Raw genomic sequence first — 25,000 nt, forward strand, 5'->3', positions numbered from 1 at the left:
TATATATATATATATATATATATATATATATATATATATATATATATATATATATATATATGTATATGTGTGTGTACATATATATATATATATATATATATATATATATATATATATATATATATATATATATATATATATATATATATATATATATATATATATATATATATATATGTGGGGACGGCATGGCGAAGTTGGTAGAGTGGCCGTGCCAGCAATGGGAGTGTTGCTGGTTACTGGGGTTCAATTCCCACCTTCTACCTTCCTAGTCACGTCCGTTGTGTCCTTGGGCAAGACACTTCACCCTTGCTCCTGATGGCTGCTGGTTAGCGCCTTGCATGGCAGCTCCCGCCATCAGTGTGTGAATGTGTGTGTGAATGGGTGAATGTGGAAATAGTGTCAAAGCGCTTTGAGTACCTTGAAGGTAGAAAAGCGCTATACAAGTATAACCCATTTATCATTTATCATTTAAGAGTGACTCAAACAGAAATCTATGTTGCTAGAGAGGATGATGGCGCTTTCCTGGTTAGGGTGAAGGCCGTCTCTCATCAACAAGCTGGTTTGCCCCAGAAAGAGGGCCAATTATCAATAAACGTTAGTCCCTGTTGTCTACAAAAACTAGGCAGCCACTTGTTAAGCGAGACTAATCTGCTATATCTCTCATCATTGCCTCTCGCCAGCAGGGGGCCAGAGACACTTAAGTACTCCATGCCTGGACATCTTTCTAGACACATTACAAATCCTAGCTATGTTCCTATATATATATATATATATATATATATATATATATATATATATATATATATATATATATATATATATGTATATATATATATATATATATATATATATATATATATATATATATATATATATATATATATATATATATATATATATATATATATATATATATATATATATATATATATATATTGATTTTGACAGTCACCTGACACAAGATGTCCTCAGTATTTAAGCTTCAAGGGAGGAAAATAAAAATATCAAAGCAAATTAAATCTGGTTATCGACTTTGTCACCTTTGATACAATAATGAGTACCGACTGATACTGATATCGATCCGATACGATATCAGCAAGTGAACTGAGTCAAACAATAGTAGGTATATAAAACACTTAACCATTTATTATTAACTGTCTGGAATAAAGATCGACCAATGTGTTTTTTTTTTAGGTCCGATACTGATACCGATAATTAGTAGTCAAGGAGGCCGATAAGCGATATTTGTAGCTGATATTCATTTGCAATAAAAGTGATCAAAACATGAATATTATATGTCAATAAACAGCTGAACTAGACTTTTTGAACATTCGTTTTTAGGAAATGTAATGTTGCGTTTAATTGATCATTAAAAACATCAAACACCTTTTATGAGGCGTGTGTAAGAGGAACATCTTATTTCTAAATATGGAACATTTTTCAATATAGGACATTTGTCTATAAGTCACTTGATGGATTTAATACTTTCTAATGTTTATGAAATATTGTCAACATTTTAATAAAAACTATTCTGGGCTCCTTCCCGTAGATTATAGTTGGAACATTTTTCAAGACGGCTGACATTTTGAGAAAGTATGACAATGAAAAATAACATTGGATGTTACAGAAAGTATGAGAGCGTGTGAAAATAAAAACGCCATGTTGTAGACCACAAGCTACTGGAGGCACGTAAGGACGCCATGTTGTAGACCACAAGCTACTGGAGGCACGTAAGGACGCCATGTTGTAGACCACAAGCTACTGGAGGCACGTAAGGACGCCATGTTGTAGACCACAAGCTACTGGAGGCACGTAAGGACGCCATGTTGTAGACCACAAGCTACTGGAGGCACGTAAGGACGCCATGTTGTTGACCACAAGCTACTGGAGGCACGTAAGGACGCCATGTTGTAGACCACAAGCTACTGGAGGCACGTAAGGACGCCATGTTGTAGACCACAAGCTACTGGAGGCACGTAAGGACGCCATGTTGTAGACCACAGGCTACTGGAGGCACGTAAGGACGCCATGTTGTAGACCACAAGCTACTGGAGGCACGTAAGGACGCCATGTTGTAGACCACAAGCTACTGGAGGCACGTAAGGACGCCATGTTGTTGACCACAAGCTACTGGAGGCACGTAAGGACGCCATGTTGTAGACCACAAGCTACTGGAGGCACGTAAGGACGCCATGTTGTAGACCACAAGCTACTGGAGGCACGTAAGGACGCCATGTTGTAGACCACAGGCTACTGGAGGCACGTAAGGACGCCATGTTGTAGACCACAAGCTACTGGAGGCACGTAAGGACGCCATGTTGTAGACCACAAGCTACTGGAGGCACGTAAGGACGCCATGTTGTAGACCACAAGCTACTGGAGGCACGTAAGGACGCCATGTTGTAGACCACAAGCTACTGGAGGCACGTAAGGACGCCATGTTGTAGACCACAAGCGAATGAAGGCACGCAAGGACGCCATGTTGTAGACCACAAGCTACTGGAGGCACGTAAGGACGCCATGTTGTAGACCACAAGCTACTGGAGGCACGTAAGGACGCCATGTTGTAGACCACAAGCTACTGGAGGCACGTAAGGACGCCATGTTGTAGACCACAAGCTACTGGAGGCACGTAAGGACGCCATGTTGTAGACCACAAGCTACTGGAGGCACGTAAGGACGCCATGTTGTTGACCACAAGCTACTGGAGGCACGTAAGGACGCCATGTTGTAGACCACAAGCTACTGGAGGCACGTAAGGACGCCATGTTGTAGACCACAAGCTACTGGAGGCACGTAAGGACGCCATGTTGTAGACCACAGGCTACTGGAGGCATGTAAGGACGCCATGTTGTAGACCACAGGCTACTGGAGGCACGTAAGGACGCCATGTTGTAGACCACAAGCTACTGGAGGCACGTAAGGACGCCATGTTGTTGACCACAAGCTACTGGAGGCACGTAAGGACGCCATGTTGTAGACCACAAGCTACTGGAGGCACGTAAGGACGCCATGTTGTAGACCACAAGCGAATGAAGGCACGCAAGGACGCCATGTTGTAGACCACAAGCTACTGGAGGCACGTAAGGACGCCATGTTGTAGACCACAAGCTACTGGAGGCACGTAAGGACGCCATGTTGTAGACCACAAGCTACTGGAGGCACGTAAGGACGCCATGTTGTAGACCACAAGCTACTGGAGGCACGTAAGGACGCCATGTTGTAGACCACAAGCTACTGGAGGCACGTAAGGACGCCATGTTGTTGACCACAAGCTACTGGAGGCACGTAAGGACGCCATGTTGTAGACCACAAGCTACTGGAGGCACGTAAGGACGCCATGTTGTAGACCACAAGCTACTGGAGGCACGTAAGGACGCCATGTTGTAGACCACAAGCTACTGGAGGCACGTAAGGACGCCATGTTGTTGACCACAAGCTACTGGAGGCACGTAAGGACGCCATGTTGTTGACCACAAGCTACTGGACGCACGTAAGGACGCCATGTTGTAGACCACAAGCTACTGGAGGCACGTAAGGACGCCATGTTGTAGACCACAAGCTACTGGAGGCACGTAAGGACGCCATGTTGTAGACCACAAGCTACTGGAGGCACGTAAGGACGCCATGTTGTAGACCACAAGCTACTGGAGGCACGTAAGGACGCCATGTTGTAGACCACAAGCTACTGGAGGCACGTAAGGACGCCATGTTGTTGACCACAGGCTACAAATCGGGCGCCAGGCTGGCCTCCAAAATAGCGCAGACAGACACAAATAATCCAAGGCATCAGACGAGGCTTTGCAGGGCCAGGAGATTAGTGCTCTTTAGAAGGTTCATCGGGTATTTAAAGAGGCAAAACACTTTCGAGGAGGCGTCGGCTTAGCGTCTGACCGCCACGGAGAAGGTGTGCGCGGATGTAACAGGTGGCTGATGACTCCTTAACGAGGGTAATGTTCATGACGTGAGCCTGCTTCAAGTACCGTATCTGCCACCACATTCAAGAAAAAACAGGCTTCGCTACACATTTTAAAACAGTCTGTCAGTCATCTTCAGACACGGCCTACGGGGCGTGCAAGTTCGTGTTTCTCTGGCAAACATGCTAACCTAGCATGATGTGTATTGAAATAAATTGAAATAAACATTGATTGATTGATTGTTAGCATGCAGCTCGCTAACGTTGCTAACGTTTGTCCTTCCGTCCCATGTCTTACGTCGTGTACGTGATAAATACACAAGTACACTATAGACACACACTTTGTCGGACAAACAGCCGGTTAGCGTGAAAGCTACTTTTTTTGTGGTATTTTGTGGGGACATTGTTGATTGTCATGTCATGTTCGGATGTACTTTGTGGACGCCGTCTTTGCTCCGCAGTAAGTCTTTGCTGTCGTCCAGCATTCAGTTTTTGTTGACTTTGTAGCCAGTTCAGTTTTGCATAGCCTTCCCTAAGCTTCAATGCCTTTTCTTAGGGGCACTCACCTTTTGTTTATTTTTTGGTTGAAGCATTAGACACTGTGGAGAATGCATATATGTTTAAGTATTAATAGTCATGTTTAAAACAGCTAGTGTTTTTCCATTTGTACTCTTTCTATTTTCTATCTTATGTCCGCAAGTAAACTATGTGTGTTACGTTGAAGGCTAGCGGTGTAGGAGATGGAATACTCCCTTTTGTCTGATCTGTAGTAGAACAATGAGGCGGTGTTCCTTTCCAGAGAGGTGGGGGCTTTCTTCATGCGCAAGAAATTGGCTCTTCCGTTTGAGTGTTAGAACAACTTAGGAAGCCGGTATGAATGTATTGGTCTCGGTGGTTCTCCTCAAATTTAAGTAAAACTTGATAATATTCCTATTCTGTCTTGGTGGTCCTTCTTACTCAGCATATATGTCATCGAAAGAACTTGGGATTGACCAGTAACTTAAGATTCCCTGGGAGGAAGAGCTGGTCTGACGCAACAACACCTTTTTACCTGCACCCTGCCTCCCGCTGTATCCGACATCTACAATTAGCTACCTGCTGCCACCTACTGATATGGAAGAGTATTACACGGTTACTCTGCCGACACTCAACAACAACACATCATTTCCGGACTATAATTACTATAAAATATTTTTAACCCAAATAGGTGAAATTAGATAATTTCCCACGGCACACCAGACTGTATCTCAGTGTGCCGCGGCACAGTGGTTGGAAAACACTGATCCATAACATTAAATGATGTCAAGCATACAGTAATTGAACTATCTACTCACTGTTGATATTTATTTCTTGTGTTAAAGACGGAAAAAAGGAAGCAAATAGTTAATCTACAAAATCATTTCTAGCTCTGCTTCTTCCTACTCCTTTTCGGACATGAAACCGTAACCATGTGACGTAAACATTGTAACTGTACTCATGTTACAACCTTATTCTTCATATTCACTCTTTTTGAGGTCTTTTTTTGTTTTGTTTTGCGTGATCAAACTAAATTATTTGGACTTTTGTCCATTGATTTTAATTTGTCCGAATGGAGACGTTAGATAATTACCCCCAACAATACTTTTATCATTTGAATACCTCTGACTGCCACGTATATGATCAACTACATTCTTACAGAAAATAAACAGCTCTGAAATATTTATATAATACTTTAAAAAAAAAACAAAAAAAAACACGCCCCCACTTTTTTTTTTTAAACAAAATTCTACCCAAACATTTAATAAAGTGAAATACAAATAAATAATAATAAGTAAATATGTAGAGCAGATATAGGTCATCTACAGCAGTGGTCCCCAACCTTTTTGTAGCTGCGGACCGATCAACGCTTGAAAATGTGTCCCACGGACCGGGGGGGGGGGGGGGGGGGGGGGGTGTATTTAATTTTTTTTTTTTTTACATAAATAAATACAATCATGTGTGCTTACGGACTGTATACCTGCAGACTGTATTGATCTATATTGATATGTAATGTATATATTGTGTTTTTTTATGTTCATTGCATAAAAAAAAAAAAAATTATAATAATAATAATAATAATAATAATTTCTCCCGGTGGTTGGGGACCACTGATCTACATCAACTATATGATTTGTCTGAGTGGCTGCACAGGACAGATTAAAAATAAAAATAAAAATAATAATAAAAATAATAATTCAAAATCGATTTTTCATGAGTAAGAACTGTTGCATATAACAATTGCAAAAATGTTTGTCACCCTAAAAAATAGTATTATATGTCTATAAAATTGTCATAAATACACCTCTGCACAACTTTCTATTAGCCTTGTCCCGATACCAACATTATCGGTACTAAAAAGTATGTTGATACTTGTTCAAATAAACGGTACCACAAAAATAAGTTGATTTTAAAATAAACTATTTTGATACATGAAACATATGTTTATTATTGCAATTTAGTCTTTTAGTAGTAAGTAAACAAACAAAGACTCCTAATTAGTCGTATGCAGTAACATATTGTGTCATTTATACACCTATTATTTTCTACACATTATGAGGGACAAACTGTAAAAATGGATTATTAATCTACTTGTTTATTTACTGTTAATATCTGCTTATTTTCTGTTTGAACATGTTCTATCTACACTTCTGTTAGAATGTAATAATCACTTATTCTTCTCTTCTTTCATACTTGACATTAGTTTTGGATGATACCACACATTTAGGTATGGATCATGTCGATACCAAGTAGTTACAGGATCATACATTGGTCATATTCAAAGTCCTCATGTGTCCAGGGACGTATTTACTGACTTTATAAACATTATATGAATTAATACATTTAGTGACGATAAAAAATATCGATGTAATCATAGTAGTATCGACTAGATACGCTCTTGTACTCGGTATCATTACAGTGGATGTCAGGTGTAGATCCACCCATGGCGTTTGTTTACATTCGGAACGGTGTCTGGTGAGCTATTGCATCCTCCAAGGGTGTGTAGTGAAAGTAGCTAAAATGTAGCTAAAACACTGTGGATGGACGTTAGCCATGTCTTAAAGCAGCTCTTCCTGAGGGTGTTTCAGTGTTATAACTTCACCTTTATCTGGACTTTTTACACCAAAATGCGTCCATTCTCCCTTTTCTGTCCACACACTGTGTCTGCTTGTAAGTACTCTGTATGTGTGCGCTGCCGAACATGCTCCACTGCTCCTGAAAGCAGCAATGTCACCACGTGACCACGACGTGGGGGCTTACCGCTACTTTTTAGAGGCGATATAGTACCAAATATGATTCATTAGTACACACACACACACACACACACACACACACACACACACACACACACACACACACACACACACACACACACACACACACACACACACACACACACACACACACACACACACACAGTTAATGATCCATTCCACTTGACAGACTAAGAACGGTTGCCATGGCGACGCAGGCTCGTAAATTTGCCGAGGCGCTTTCCGCTAGATTCCTGCTGACTTTGCCGCGTGCGATGACGTAATGTGGCCACGCCCACATGTATGTGACGTTCTTGTTGTTGCATCATAGCAGCGACGTCACACCCTGGTGGACAAAATGGGAACTTCATGCACACACAATGAGTGTTAATAACGACACTGATACGCAATGTTTGACTTATTATCACATCAACGGGGGGATGTCGAGGTGTGTGTGTGTGTGTGTGTGTGTGTGTGTGTGTGTGTGTGTGTGTGTGTGTGTGTGTGTGTGTGTCGTCCCGCCCCTGACTGCTTGTAGCGCGCTGCAATCTGATTGGCCGCCTGACTACTGCAGTCCCAGCACTCTGGTCCAGACGGAGGAGGATGGAAACACGCGCGCAGCATCCTCGCCTCGCCTCGGCATCGAACAGCAGGGCCGAAGCGAGCGAGCCAGACCACCGTCTACCTCCCCCCCCACCCCCCGCCTGAGACCGCCAGGAACACCCGAATGAGTCCGATAGAGGCGAGTGGAGGAGGAACAAAGATGGAGGAGGCAAAGATGCTCATGAATTAATCAACACAACAACTAAATGTGACGACTGTGCAGAAACACACTCACACACACACACACACACACACACACACACACACACACACACACACACACACACACACACACACACACACACACACACACACACACACACACACACACACACACACACACACACACACACACACACACACACACACACACACACACAGGACCCCACCCACTTCCTGTCTGTGCAGGACCGACACCTGGCCGGAGGTGAGAAGTCAATATTTGTACTCCATGACATCTCACGTGTCCCCATCTGGTGCGTTCAAAACAATCCGTCCAAACGGACAAACAAGAGTTTGAAAAACAACACACACTGATGGAAAGCTGTTTGTTTACAGTGCACTACTGTTAGAGAAACAAAAACATTTAGTTTTTACGGTAATCCACAGACAATTTTTTTTAGTGCGTTACTGTAAATTGACTTTAATTTTGAAATCTTTTTTGTTTTTATTGTGCATTACCGGAAGCATTTTTTTTTGCACAAAAATTGTGTTTTTTCTTTCTTAAAATCTACAGTCGTAGTTTTTACAGTGCATTACTGTGAACGAAAAGAAAAACAATACCACTTTTATTTTTAAAATCTATTCACTTTTTTTTTTTTTACAGTGCATTACTGTAAATTTAAAAATGGTACTACTGTTATTTTTAAGGTAGAATTATGGCCATTTTTGTTTTTACTGTAAAATATACAACTTCACTTTTAACATTGTTTTTTTTTTTGTACAGTTTTGGGTTTTTTTCATCGTGAAATCTACAGTTGTAGTTTTTACAGTACATTACTGTGAATGAAAAAAAAAACAATACCACTTTTATTTTTCAAATCTATTTGCTTTTTTTTTACAGTGCATTACTGTAAATTGAAAAATGGTACCACTGTTATTTTTAAGGTAGATTTATGGCCTTTTTTTAAATTTTACATTTTTACTGTAAAATCTACAATCTTTTTACAGTGAATTACTGTGAAATGAAAAACAGTAAGACTTCAATTTTGAAATATTTTTTGTTTTTATTGTGCATTATTGGAAGCATTTTTTTTTACACTAAAATTATGTTTTTTTTCCGTCCTAAAATCAACAGTTGTAGTTTTTACAGTGCACTACTGTTAGAGAAACAAAAACGTTTAGTTTTTACGGTAATCCACAGACGATTTTTTTTAGTGCGTTACTGTAAATTGACTTTAATTTTGAAATCTTTTTTGTTTTTATTGTGCATTACCGGAAGCATTTTTTTTTACACACAAATTATGTGTTTTTTCCTTCCTAAAATCTAAAGTCCTAGTTTTTACAGTGCATTACTGTGAATGAAAAGAAAAACAATACCACTTTTATTTTTAAAATCTATTGATTTTTTTTTACAGTGAATTACTGTGAATGAAAAAAAAAAACAATACCACTTTTATTTTTTAAATCTATTGACTTTTTTTTTTATTTTTTACAGTGCATTACTGTAAATTTAAAAATGGTACTACTGTTATTTTTAAGGTAGAATTATGGCCATTTTTGTTTTTACTGTAAAATCTACAACTTCACTTTTAACATTGTTTTTTTTTTTTTTTACAGTTTTGGGTTTTTTTCATCGTGAAATCTACGGTTGTAGTTTTTACAGTACATTACTGTGAATTGAAAAAAACAATACCAGTTTTATTTTTCAAATCTATTGATTTTTTTTACAGTGCATTACTGTGAATGAAAAAAAAACCAATACCACTTTTATTTTTCAAATCTATTTACTTTTTTTTTTTTTACAGTGCATTACTGTAAATTGAAAAATGGTACCACTGTTATTTTTAAGGTAGAATTATGGCCTTTTTTTAAATTTTACATTTTTACTGTAAAATCTACAATCTTTTGACAGTGAATTACTGTGAAATGAAAAACAGTAAGACTTCAATTTTGAAATATTTTTTGTTTTTATTGTGCATTACTGGAAGCATTTTTTTACACTTAAAATTAGGTTTTTTTTCCATCCTAAAATCAATAGTTGTAGTTTTTACAGTGCGTTACTGTAAATTGAAAAATGGTACCACTGTTATTTTTAAGGTAGAATTATGGCCATTTTTAAAAAAATGTAAAATCTACAATCTTTTTTTACAGTGAATTACTGTGAATTGAAAAAAAAGGTTCCACTTTAATTTTGAAAATCTACTGCCTTTTTTAATTTATTTTTTTACAGTGCATTACTGTAAATTGAAAAATGGTACCACTGTATACTCTTAAGGTAGAATTATGGCCATTTTTTTTTACTGTAAAATCTACAATCTTTTTTTACAGTGAATTACTGTAAGTTGAAAAACAGTACCACTGTTATTTTTACAGTAAAATTCTGACAGTTTTGCCTCGATAATCGACGGCCGTTTTTACAGTGCATTGCTGTAAATGGTCAAATGTTATTTTTACAGTCTAATGTTAGCGACTGAGTGGCCATTTTTTACCGTAAACATCTATGGTCGCTGTTTTTACAGTGCATTGCTGTGAATTGAAAAACAGTAATATTTTATTTTGAAATGTTTAATTTTTGTATTGTGCATTACTGGAAAAAATGTTTACACTAAAATGATGCTTTTTTCCGTCCTGAAATGTACGGTCATTCTGTGAATGGAAAAAACGATAAAACTTCACTTTTAACATAGTTTTTGTTTTTTTTAACAGTTTTGTTTTTTTTAAATGTAAAATCTACAGTTGTAGTTTTTACAGTATATTACTGTGAATTTAAAAAAACAATATAACTTTTATTTTTAAAATCTATTGTTTTTTTTACAGTGCACTACTGTGAATGAAAAAAAATACCACTTATTTTTACAATGTATTGATTTTTTTTTTTACAGTGCATTACTGTGAATGAAAAAAACAATACCACTTTTATTTTAAAATCTATTGATTTTTTTTTACAATGCATTACTGTGAATGAAAAAAACAATACCACTTTTATTTTTAAAATCTATTGATTTTTTTTTTTTTACAGTGCATTACTATGGATTGAAAAACAGTAAGACTTAAATTTTTAAAATCTTTAGATTTTTTTTTTTTTTCATTGTGCATTACTGGAAAACATTTTACACTAAAAATTATTTTGTTTTTTCCCCGTCCTAAAATGCACGGCCGTAGTTCTTACAGTGCATTACTGTGAATGAAAAAAACAATACCACTTTTATTTTTAATATCTATTGACTTGTTTGTTTTTTTACAGTGCATTACTGTGAATGAAAAAAAAATACCACTTTTATTTTTAAAATCTATTGATTTTTTTTTACAGTGCATTACTGTGACTGAAAAAAAATACCACTTTTATTTTTAAAATCTATTAATTTTTTTTTACAGTGCATTACTGTGACTGAAAAAAAATACCACTGTTATTTTTAAGGTAAAATTATGGCCTTTTTTATTTTTTAATTTTACAGTAAAATCTACAATCATTGTTTCAACAACTTGCCATTCTGTCAATTAAAAAGGGGAGTATTTTTTACTTTTAACAATGTTTTTTATCATAAAAATGTTTTTACTGTAAAATCTACAGTCTGTTTTACATTATTGTGAATTGAAAAAACGGGACCACTTTCATTTTGAAAACCTATTCACTTTTTTATTTTAACAGAGAAATTAAAAAATAGTACCACTAAAAAAAATGTTTTCTGTTTTTACAGTACATTACTGTGAATCCAAAAAACGAGCATTGTTGTTTAACTGAAACATTATGGCAGCTAATATTCTATTTTTTACTGTAACATCTACTGCTGTTTTAAAAAAGCATGACTTTGATTTAAAGAAACAAAACAGTATATTTTCATAGAGTTTGTCTGTTCCAGGGTCAAACTGTGGCCCTTGAAATAGGCTGATGATGTCATCTAGCGAGACACGAGTGTGCCAAACGCTCGCTGGTGACTCACAAAAGATCAACATCGTCACGCTTTTACTCCACAAAGGGAGGATGAAGCGGAAGATGAAGAGGAAGATGAAGAGGAGGAGGAGGAGGAGGCGTGCGATGGACCCGCTGACTGTGCAGAAAAAAAAAAAGAGTGGCCCACTTCTTCATCTGCAGAAGAGGAGGAGGATGGAAGATACAACTAGCAGCATCTTTTATTAACAAAGTGAGAGCTCACAGAGCTTACAATCTTTGTTTTCATCTGGGATAGGCTCCAGCACCCCCGTCACCCCGCAAGGGACAAGCGGTAGAAAATGGATGGATGGATTTTAACCTTTTCTGGAATGTATATGTATAAAAAAAATATTTTACTCAATGGACACTTTTAAAACCTTTTTTTTAAAAAAATTATTCAAATTTAAATTATTTTTCTAAACATATTAGATTTTAAAATATATTTTCTAAACATATTAGATTTTAAAACATATTTTCTAAACATATTAGATTTTAAAACATATTTTCTAAACACATTTAAAACATATTTTCTAAACATATTAGATTTTAAAACATATTTTCTAAACACATATTTAAAACATATTTTCTAAACATATTAGATTATAAAAGATATTTTCTAAACATATTAGATTTTAAAATATATCTTCTAAACATATTAGATTATAAAACATATTTTCTAAACATATTAGATTTTAAAACATATTTTCTAAACATATTACATTATAAAACATATTTTCTAAACATATTAGATTTTAAAACATATTTTCTAAACATATTAGATTTTAAAACATATTTTCTAAACATATTAGATTATAAAATATATTTTCTAAACATATTAGATTATAAGATATATTTTCTAAACATATTAGATTTTAAAACAGATTTTCTAAACACATATTTAAAACATATTTTCTAAACATATTAGATTTTAAAACATATTTTCTGAACATATTAGATTATAAAAGATATTTTCTGAACATATTAGATTATAAAACATATTTTCTAAACATATTAGATTTTAAAACATATTTTCTAAACATATTAGATTTTAAAACATTTTCTAAACACATATTTAAAACATATTTTCTAAACATATTAGATTTTAAAACATATTTTCTAAACACATATTTAAAACATATTTTCTAAACATATTAGATTTTAAAACATATTTTCTAAACACATTTAAAACATATTTTCTAAACATATTAGATTTTAAAACATATTTTCTAAACACATATTTAAAACATATTTTCTAAACATATTAGATTTTAAAACATATTTTCTAAACACATATTTATAACATATTTTCTAAACATATTAGATTTTAAAACATTTTCTAAACATATTAGATTTTAAAACATATTTTCTAAACACATATTTAAAACATATTTTCTAAACATATTAGATTTTAAAACATATTTCCTAAACACATATTTAAAACATATTTTCTAAACATATTAGATTTTAAAACATATTTTCTAAACATATTAGATTTTAAAACATATTTTCCAAACACATATTTAAAACATATTTTCTAAACACATATTTAAAACACATTTTTTAAACATATTAGATTTTAAAACATATTTTCTAAACATATTAGATTATAAAATATATTTTCTAAACATATTAGATTATAAAAGATATTTTCTAAACATATTAGATTTTAAAACATATTTTCTAAACATATTAGATTTTAAAACATATTTTCTAAACACATATTTCTTTTGGCTCATAAGACTCCTGAGGCAGCGGACAGGTACCGACAGGCCAAGCGGTGTGCAGCTTCAGCGGTCACAGAGGCAAAAACTGGGACATGGGAGGAGTTCGGGGAAGTCATGGAAAACCACTTCCGGACGCCTTCGAAGCGATTCTGGACCACCATCCGCCGCCTCAGGAAGGGTAAGCAGTGCACTATCAACACCGTGTATGGTGAGGATGGTGTTCTGCTGACCTCCACTGCGGATGTTGTGGATCGGTGGAGGGAATACTTGGAAGACCTCCTCAATCCCACCAACACGTCTTCCTATGAGGAAGCAGTGCCTGGGGAATCTGTGGTGGGCTCTCCTAATTCTGGGGCTGAGGTTGATGAGGTAGTTAAAAAGCTCCTCAGTGGCAAGGCCCCGGGGGTGGATGAGATCCGCCCGGAGTTCCTTAAGGCTCTGGATGCTGTGGGGCTGTCTTGGTTGACAAGACTCTGCTGCATCGCGTGGACATCGGAGGTGGTACCTCTGGATTGGCAGACCGGGGTGGTGGTTCCTCTCTTTAAGAAGGGGAACCGGAGGGTGTGTTCTAACTATCGTGGGATCACACTCCTCAGCCTTCCCGGTAAGGTCTATTCAGGTGTGCTGGAGAGGAGGCTACACCGGATAGTCCAACCTCGGATTCAGGAGGAACAGTGTGGTTTTCGTCCTGGTCGTGGAACTGTGGACCAGCTCTATACTCTGGGCAGGGTCCTTGAGGGTGCATGGGAGTTTGCCCAACCAGTCTACATGTGTTTTGTGGACTTGGAGAAGGCATTGGACCGTGTCCCTCGGGAAGTCCTGTGGGGAGTGCTCAGAGAGTATGGGGTATGGGACTGTCTGATTGTGGCGGTCCACTCCCTGTATGATCAGTGCCAGAGCTTGGTCCGCATTGCCGGCAGTAAGTCGGACACGTTTCCAGTGAGGGTTGGACTCCGCCAAGGCTGCCCTTTGTCACCTATTCTGTTCAGAACTTTTATGGACAGAATTTCTAGGCGCAGTCAAGGCGTTGAGGGGATCTGGTTTGGTGGCTGCAGGATTAGGTCTCTGCTTTTTGCAGATGATGTGGTCCTGATGGCTTCATCTGGCCAGGATCTTCAGCTCTCACTGGATCGGTTCGCAGCAGAGTGTGAAGCGACTGGGATGAGAATCAGCACCTCCAAGTCAGAGTCCATGGTTCTCGCCCGGAAAAGGGTGGAGTGCCATCTCCGGGTTGCTGAGGAGACCCTGCCCCAAGTGGAGGAGTTCAAGTACCTCGGAGTCTTGTTCACCAGTGAGGGAAGAGTGGATGGTGAGATGGACAGGCGGATCGGTGCGGCATCTTCAGTAATGCAGACGCTGTATCGATCCGTTGTGGTGAAGAAGGAGCTGAGCCGGAAGGCAAAGCTCTGAATTTAGCGGTCGATCTACGTTCCCATCCTCACCTATGGTCATGAGCTTTGGGTTATGACCGAAAGAACAAGATCACGGGTACAAGCGGCCCAAATGAGTTTCCTCCGCCGGGTGGCGGGTCTCTCCCTTAGAGATAGGGTGAGAAGCTCTGTCATCCGGGAGGAACTCAAAGTAAAGCCGCTGCTCCTCCACATGGAGGAGCCAGATGAGGTGGTTCGGGCATCTGGTCAGGATGCCACCCGAACGCCTCCCTAGGGAGGTGTTTAGGGCACGTCCGACTGGTAGGAGGCCATGGGGAAGACCCAGGACACGTTGGGAAGACTATGTCTCCCGGCTGGCCTGGGAACGCCTCGGGATCCCCCGGGAGGAGCTGGACCAAGTGGCTGGGGAGAGGGAAGTCTGGGCTTCCCTGCTTAAGCTGCTGCCCCCGCGACCCGACCTCGGATAAGCGGAAGAAGATGGATGGATGGATATTTAAAACATCTTTTCTAAACATATTAGATTTTAAAACATATTTTCTAAACATATTAGATTATAAAACATATTTTCTAAACATATTAGATTTTAAAACATATTTTCTAAACATATTAGATTTTAAAACATATTTTGTAAACACATATTTATAACATATTTTCTAAATATATTAGATTTTAAAACATATTTTCTAAACATATTAGATTTTAAAACATATTTTGTAAACACATATTTATAACATATTTTCTAAATATATTAGATTTTAAAACATATTTTCTAAACATATTCGATTTTAAAACATATTTTCTAAACACATATTTATAACATATTTTCTAAACATATTCGATTTTAAAACATATTTTCTAAACACATATTTAAAACATATTTTCTAAACATATTAGATTTTAAAACATATTTTCTAAACATATTAGATTTAAAAAAATATTTTCTAAACATGTTAGATTATAAAACATATTTTATGAACATATTAGATTTTAAAACATATTTTCTGAACATATTAGATTATAAAAGATATTTTCTAAACATATTAGATTATAAAAGATATTTTCTAAACATATTAGATTTTAAAACATATTTTCTAAACACATATTTAAAACATATTTTCTAAACATATTAGATTTTAAAACATATTTTCTAAACATATTATATTTTAAAACATATTTTCCAAACACATATTTAAAACATATTTTGTAAATATATTAGATTTTAAAACATATTTTCTAAACATATTAGATTATAAAAGATATTTTCTAAACATATTAGATTTTAAAAACATATGTTGTAAACATAGTAGGTTTTAAAACATTAGATTATAAAATATATGTTCTAAACATATTAGCTTTTAAAAACATACTGTATGCCTTAAAAAGAAATATTAATGAATAAAATCAATATTTTCAAGAAGTACTTCCTGTGTCTTGGCTGTTCATTTACTAATTATTATTAGGAGTATGTGCCAGTAAAAAGTGGGCTGAGGTTACAGTCAGAGGGAGGGACAGATCTTCTTGGCAAACACGACTAGTTTGCTCTCTAATGCAACTCTTCATCATTCATTCATCATTCATGCGCTCACTCCTCAAACATGCTCACATAACATTTCTCTGCTTAAATATGTTGCTTAGAAAGGGAAAAAAAACAAAAACAATTTGAAATGTGGACTCGTCAGACCACAGAACACTTTTCCACTTTGCATCAGTCCATCTTAGATGAGCTCGGGCCCAGCGAAGCCGACGGCGTTTCTGGGTGTTGTTGATAAAACGGTTTTGGCCTTGCATAGGAGAGTTTGAACTTGCACTTACAGATGTAGCGACCAACTGTAGTTACTGACAGTGGCTTTCTGAAATGTTCCATGTGGTGATATCCTTTACACACCGATGTGGCTTGTTGATGCAGTACAGCCTGAGGGATGGAAGGTCACGGGCTTAGCTGCTTACGTGCAGTGATTTCTCCACATTCTCTCAACCCTTTGATGATATTACGGAGCGTAGAAGGTGAAATACCTAAATACCAACTCATATGGAAACGGGGTTTGTAAAACATACACTGAGAATGTCCAACTTGTGGAACAAACAGCAGACAATAAGGTTTCTTTCTCTAATTATTATTATTATTATTATTATTTATCATTCATTGAAACACTACAGTCATTTGACTGAGTATGTAAACACAACCACCACTACTACTACCACAACCACTACTACTACTACCCCAATCACTATTACAACTACTACCCAAATGATTATTATTATCGGAAAAATAAATAAATCAATGAAATAAAAATATTTTTTAAATAAAAAAAATAAAACGCTAATTATTACTATTTAAAAAAATAAGTCAGTCATGATTTTTTTTTTAAACATCAAAAAAATCTATAGAACAAAGGCAAATGATTATTATTTAAAAAATAAATCAATCAATCAATAAAATAGAAAAATACATATAAAAATTAAAATAAATAGAAAACATTCATTATTATTAAAAAATCAATCAAATAAATACATTAAAAAAAAATTTAAAAAAATAAAATACAAAAAAATAAAAAACAAACGCAAATGATTATTATTTAAAAAATCAATCAATCAATCAATCAATAAAATTTAAAAATACATACAGAAATACAAATAAATAGAAAACATTCATTATTATTAAAAAATAAATCAAATAAATACATAAAAAAAAATTAAATAAACAAAATACAAAAAATAAAAAACAAACGCAAATGATGATTATTATTATCGGAAAAATAAATAAATCAATCAATCAAATAAAAATATTTTTTAAATAAAAAAAATAAACCGCTAATTATTACTATTTTAAAAAAAAAGTCAGTCATGATTTTTTTTTTAAACATCAAAAAAATCTATAGAACAAAGGCAAATGATTATTATTTAAAAAATAGATAAATCAATCAATAAAATAGAAAAATACATACAAAAATTAAAATAAATAGAAAACATTCATTATTATTAAAAAATCAATCAAATAAATACATAAAGAAAATAATAATAAAATAAAAAACAAACGCAAATGATTATTATTTAAAAAATCAATCAATCAATCAATCAATAAAATTGAAAAATACATACAGAAATACAAATAAATAGAAAACATTCATTATTATTAAAAAATACATCAAATAAATACATCCAAAAAATTAAAATAAATAAAATACAAAAAATAAAAAACAAACGCAAATGATGATTATTATTTAATTAATAAATAAATAAAATAAAACAAAAAAAACGCAAATGACTATTGATTATTATTAGCCAGCCAGATATTTACTGATCACCTGAGAGATGTTTGCATGTTTTAGTCTCAACTTTGTGTTTGTTGACATCCTGTTTGCGCACACACACACACACACACACACAGACACACACACACACAGACACACACACACACACATACATACATACATGCAAAAAACACACACGCAACCGCAGGGCGTGACTGCTGACAGATGCAGCCCTTACACACACACACACAGACACACACACACACACACAGACACACACACACAGACACACACTAGTATGAACGTGCTGTCTCCTCCTGCAAGGTGTCATGTCTACCTTCTTCCTGACATCTCGCAGGCGTCTCTTGGCTCTCTTCCTCTCCTTCTCCTTCTCCTCCTCGGCGGCCACCAGGTTCTCGTCCGCCTTCTTCTTCAGCTGCGAGGCGGCGTGCGCCATGCTGGCTTAGTAATCCTCACAGGTGGCAGTAATTATCTCCCTCTGGGGCTTGCGGGCTCACAGGTGGAAGCAAAGATGCTCCAGGGGGGGGAAGATGTCCCACTCCTTCTTAAAAAAAAAAGAAAAGTGTCCCAACAGCTTTGGTTTTGCTCCTGGATGCAAAGAAGGAGGTCCCTGCTTCTGGAATGATGCCCAAATAGGATCCTTGGCGAGAGAAAACCCCCTGGTGGGTCCACAGGGGGTGGAGGTGGAGGGAGGGGGGGGGGGTCTGAAGCTGCAGTCCCTGACCCACTAAAGAGGAGGCGTGGGGGCGCACCTGACATGCATCCTCCACGTCGCCACGGGACGCAAGAAGAGCGAGGAGCGGCGATGGAAATGGGGTTGAGGGAGGGGGAGAAGGGAGGGGGTGAGGGGGAGGGGCCAGCTGGGACACGAAGGAGCGTCCATGATGGAAACATCACACAATTAGGGAGAGGGACGCCTCAAGAAGGAGCGTCCATGATGGAAACATCACACAATTAGGGAGAGGGACGCCTCAAGAAGGAGCGTCCATGATGGAAACATCACACAATTAGGGAGAGGGACGCCTCGAGTAGGAGCGTCCATGATGGAAACATCACACAATTAGGGAGAGGGACGCCTCGAGAAGGAGCGTCCATGATGGAAACATCACACAATTAGGGAGAGGGACGCCTCAAGGAATTCTGGGAGGATTCATGGCCGGCAAACAATAAAACAAGGAGATGAATCAATAAAATAATGAGACAAATCAATAAAACAAGGAGATGAATCTCTCCATTCATGCCTACGGTGCCAGTGGGAAAATTATCTTAAAGTCAATGATATATATATATATATATATATATATATATATATATATATATATATATATATATATATATATATATATATATATATATATATATATATATATATATATATATATATATATATATATATATATATATATATTAGGGCTGCAAGAACTAATCGATTAAATCGATTAAAATCGATTATAAAAATAGTTGCCGATTAATTTAGTCATCGATTCGTTGGATCTATGCTATGCGCATGCGCAGAAGCTTTAAAAAAAAAAAAAAAAAAAAAAAAAAAATTTTAAAAAATAAAAATGAATAAACCTTTATTTATAAACTGCAACATGTACAAACTGCTGAGAAACAATAATCAAAATAAGTATGGTGCCAGTATGCTGTTTTTTTCCAATAAAATACTGAAAAGGATAGAAATGTAGTTTGTCTCTTTTATCCGATTATTAATCGATTAATCGAAGTAATAATCGACAGATTAATCGATTATCAAATTAATCGTTAGTTGCAGCCCTAATATATATATATATATATATATATATATATATATATATATATATATATATATATATATATATATATATATATATATATATATATATATATATATATATATATATATTAGGGCTGCAACAACTAATCGAATACATCGATTAAAATAGATTATAAAAATAGTTGCCGATTAATTTAGTCATCGATTCGTTGGATCTATGCTATGCGCATGCACAGAAGCTTTTAAAAAAAAAAAAATTTAAATTTTTATTTTTTATTTTTTATTTTTTATTTTAAATAAACCTTTATTTATAAACTGCAACATGCACAAACAGCTGAGAAACAATAATCAAAATAAGTATGGTGCCAGTATGCTGTTTTTTTCCAATAAAATACTGAAAAGGATAGAAATGTAGTTTGTCTCTTTTATCCGATCATTAATCGATTAATCGAAGTAATAATCGACAGATTAATTGATTATCAAATTTATATATATATATATATATATATATATATATATATATATATATATATATATATATATATATATATATATATATATATATATATATATATATATATATATATATATATATATATATATAGGGCTGCAACAACTAATCGATTAAATCGATTAAAATCGATTATAAAAATAGTTGCCGATTAATTTAGTCATCGATTCGTTGGATCTATGCTATGCGCATGCGCAGAAGCTTTTAAAAAAAAAATATATATATATATATATATTTTTTAAAATAAACCTTTATTTATAAACTGCAACATGTACAAACAGCTGAGAAACAATAATCAAAATAAGTATGGTGCCAGTATGCTGTTTTTTTCCCAATAAAATACTGAAAAGGATAGAAATGTAGTTTGTCTCTTTTATCCGACTATTAATCGATTAATCAAAGTAATAATCGACAGATTAATCGATTATCAAATTAATCGTTAGTTGCAGCCCTAATATATATATATATATATATATATATATATATATATATATATATATATATATATATATATATATATATATATATATATATATATATATATATATATATATATATATATATATATATATAGTAGATTATGTACAAACCCTGTTTCCATATGAGTTGGGAAATGGTGTTAGATGTAAATATAAACAGAATACAATGATTTGCAAATCCTTTTCAAGCCATATTCAGTTGAATATGCTACAAAGACAACATATTTCATGTTCAAACTCATAAACTTGATTTTTTGTGTGTGCAAATAATCATTAACTTTAGAATTTGATGGCAGCAACACGTGACAAAGAAGTTGGGAAAGGTGGCAATAAATACTGATAAAGTTGAGGAATGCTCATCAAACACTTATTTGGAACATCCCACAGGTGAACAGGCTAATTGGGAACAGGTGGGTGCCATGATTGGGTGTAAAAACAGCTTCCCAACAAATGCTCAGTCTTTCACAAGAAAGGATGGGGCGAGGGTCACCACTTTGTCCACAACTGCGTGAGCAAATAGTCAAACAGTTTAAGAACAACATTTCTCAAAGTGAAATTGCAAGAAATGTAGGGATTTCACCATCTACGCTCCGTAATATCATCAAAAGGTTCAGAGAATGTGGAGAAATCACTGCAGGTAAGCAGCATGGCCGGAAACCAACATTGAATGACCGTGACCTTCGACACTGTATCAAAAAGCGACATCAATCTGTAAAGGATATCACCACATGGGCTCAGGAACACTTCAGAAAACCACTGTCACTAACTACAGTCGGTCGCTACATCTGTAAGTGCAAGTTAAAGCTCTACTATGCAAAGCCAAAGCCATTTATCAACAACACCCAGAAACGCCGCCGGCTTCTCTGGGCCCGAGATCATCTAAGATGGACTCGTGCAAAGTGGAAAAGTGTTCCGTGGTCTGACGAGTCCACATTTCAGGTGTCCTAATCACTTGGCCCGGTGTATCAAATCAAGCACTTAGGCATGGAGACTGTTTCTACAAACATGTGTGAAAGAATGGGCCGCTTTCAGTGATTTCCAGCGTGGAACTGTCATAGGATGCCACCTGTGCAACAAATCCAGTCCTGAAATGTCCTCGCTCCTAAATATTCCAAAGTCAACTTTATTATGAGAAAAGTGAAGATTTGGGGAACAACAGCAACTCAGCCACCAAGTGGTAGGCCAGGTGAACTGCCAGAGAGGTCAGCATAGTGCAAAGTGGTAGGCCAGGTAAACTGCCAGAGAGGTCAGCATAGTGCAAAGTGGTAGGCCAGGTAAACTGCCAGAGAGGTCAGCATAGTGCAAAGTGGTAGGCCAGGTAAAGTGCCAGAGAGGTCAGCATAGTGCAAAGTGGTAGGCCAGGTAAACTGCCAGAGAGGTCAGCATAGTGCAAAGTGGTAGGCCAGGTAAACTGCCAGAGAGGTCAGCATAGTGCAAAGTGGTAGGCCAGGTGAACTGCCAGAGAGGTCAGCATAGTGCAAAGTGGTAGGCCAGGTAAACTGCCAGAGAGGTCAGCATAGTGCAAAGTGGTAGGCCAGGTGAACTGCCAGAGAGGTCAGCATAGTGCAAAGTGGTAGGCCAGGTAAACTGCCAGAGAGGTCAGCATAGTGCAAAGTGGTAGGCCAGGTAAACTGCCAGAGAGGTCAGCATAGTGCAAAGTGGTAGGCCAGGTAAAGTGCCAGAGAGGTCAGCATAGTGCAAAGTGGTAGGCCAGGTAAACTGCCAGAGAGGTCAGCATAGTGCAAAGTGGTAGGCCAGGTAAACTGCCAGAGAGGTCAGCATAGTGCAAAGTGGTAGGCCAGGTGAACTGCCAGAGAGGTCAGCATAGTGCAAAGTGGTAGGCCAGGTAAACTGCCAGAGAGGTCAGCATAGTGCAAAGTGGTAGGCCAGGTAAAGTGCCAGAGAGGTCAGCATAGTGCAAAGTGGTAGGCCAGGTAAACTGCCAGAGAGGTCAGCATAGTGCAAAGTGGTAGGCCAGGTAAACTGCCAGAGAGGTCAGCATAGTGCAAAGACTTTCTGCACACTCACTTGCTACAGAGCTACAAACTTCCAATTAGCCCACGTACAGCACGCAGAGAGCTTCATGCAACTCCTACAGGCAACTACAACCCTAGACTAACACCCTCCCCCCACCACATCCCACCTCCCCGGATTGTAAATAACCAAATGTATATACTTGTTCTTATGCTTTCTGAACTCACTATGGGGTGTCTAAAAAAAAAAAGGGTTTCCATGGCCGATCAGCTGCATCTAAGCCATACAGCACCAAGTACAATGCAAAGCATGGGATGCAGTGGTGTAAAGGACATCACCACTGGACTCTAGAGCAGTGTAGACGCCTTCTCTGGACTGATGAGTCACACTTTTACATCTGGCAATCTGATGGGGCAGTCTGGCTTTGGAGGTTGCCGGGAGAACGCTGCATTTCCGACTGCATTGTGAAATTTGGTGGAGGAGGAATTAGGTTGTTTTCCAGGAGTTGGGCTTGGCTTCTTAGTTCCAGTGAAAGGAACTTTGAATGCTCCAGGATACCAAAACATTTTAAACAAACCAACATGACTGTGCACAAAGCAAGGTCCATAAAGACATGGATGACAAGAGTCTGGTGTGGATGAACTTGACTGGCCTGCACAGAGTCCTGACCTGAACCCGATAGAACACCTTCTCCACCAACATCAGTGTGTGACCTCACCAATGCGCTTTTGGAAGAATGGTGGAAAATTGCTATAAACACACTCTGCAACCTTGTGGACAGCCTTCCCAGAAGAGTTGGACCTGTCATAGCTGCAAAAGGTCATATTGAACCCTATGGGTTAGGAATGGTATGGCACTTCAACTTCATATGTGAGTCAAGGCAGGTGGCCAAATATTTATAAATATATATATATATATATATATATATATATATATATATATATATATATATATATATATATATATATATATATATATATATATATATATATATATATATAAGTAGCAAGCATAGCCTACTAAAATAGTTATCAAAGAAAATGTGACTGTCAAATGGAGGCAGGAGTAAAAATATGCAGCCATTAAAAAAAAAAAGTGAAATTAATAAATGATTGAAGTGTACAAAATATTTGAATATATATGTATGTATATTAAATATAATTAAATACATATGTTAAAAAATATATATATATATATATATTTTTTTTTTTAATTTTTTTTTTTACATTTTCAAATATTTTGTACATATATATATATACATATATATATATATATATATATATATATATATATAAATATATATATATATATATATATATATATATATAAATATATATATATATATATATATATATATTTATATGTATATATATATATATATGTATATATATATATATATATGTATATATATATATATATATATATATATATATATATATGTATATATATATATATATATGTATATATATATATATATATATATATATATATATATATATTTTTTATATATATATATATATATATATATATATATATATATATATATATATATATATATATATATATTTATATATATGTATATATATTTTTTATTTTTTTATTTATATATATATATATATATATATATATATATATATATTTATCTATATATATATGTATATATATATATATATATATATATATATATATATATATATATATATATATATATATATATATATATACATTTATCTATATATATATGTATATATATAAAATAAATAAATGAATATATATATAACTATATATATTCTTTTATTTATTATATATATGTATATATATATATATATAAAATAAATAAATGAATATATATTTATATATATATATATATATATATTAATTTATTAATTTTATATATATATATATATATATATAAAGTAAATAAATGAATATATATTTATATATATATACATATTAATTTATTAATTTCATATATATATATATATATAATAAATAAATGAATATATATA

The 25,000-nt window shown here is 35.1% G+C and overlaps 1 protein-coding gene across 1 annotated transcript in view; it reads right to left on the reverse strand.

Moving 5' to 3' along the window:
• The window catches only part of LOC133656276 (ankyrin-3-like), a 148,811-nt gene extending 130,060 nt beyond the window's left edge, over positions 1-18,751 (reverse strand). The window contains exon 1 of the mRNA XM_062057263.1: positions 18,588-18,751. Coding sequence (XP_061913247.1) covers positions 18,588-18,707 — 120 coding nt within the window. The 5' untranslated portion in view covers positions 18,708-18,751. The remainder of the gene's footprint in view (positions 1-18,587) is intronic.
• Between the last annotated feature and the right edge of the window lie 6,249 nt (positions 18,752-25,000).

The sequence above is a fragment of the Entelurus aequoreus genome, linkage group LG08, assembly GCF_033978785.1.
Source record: "Entelurus aequoreus isolate RoL-2023_Sb linkage group LG08, RoL_Eaeq_v1.1, whole genome shotgun sequence".
Taxonomy (NCBI): domain Eukaryota; kingdom Metazoa; phylum Chordata; class Actinopteri; order Syngnathiformes; family Syngnathidae; genus Entelurus; species Entelurus aequoreus.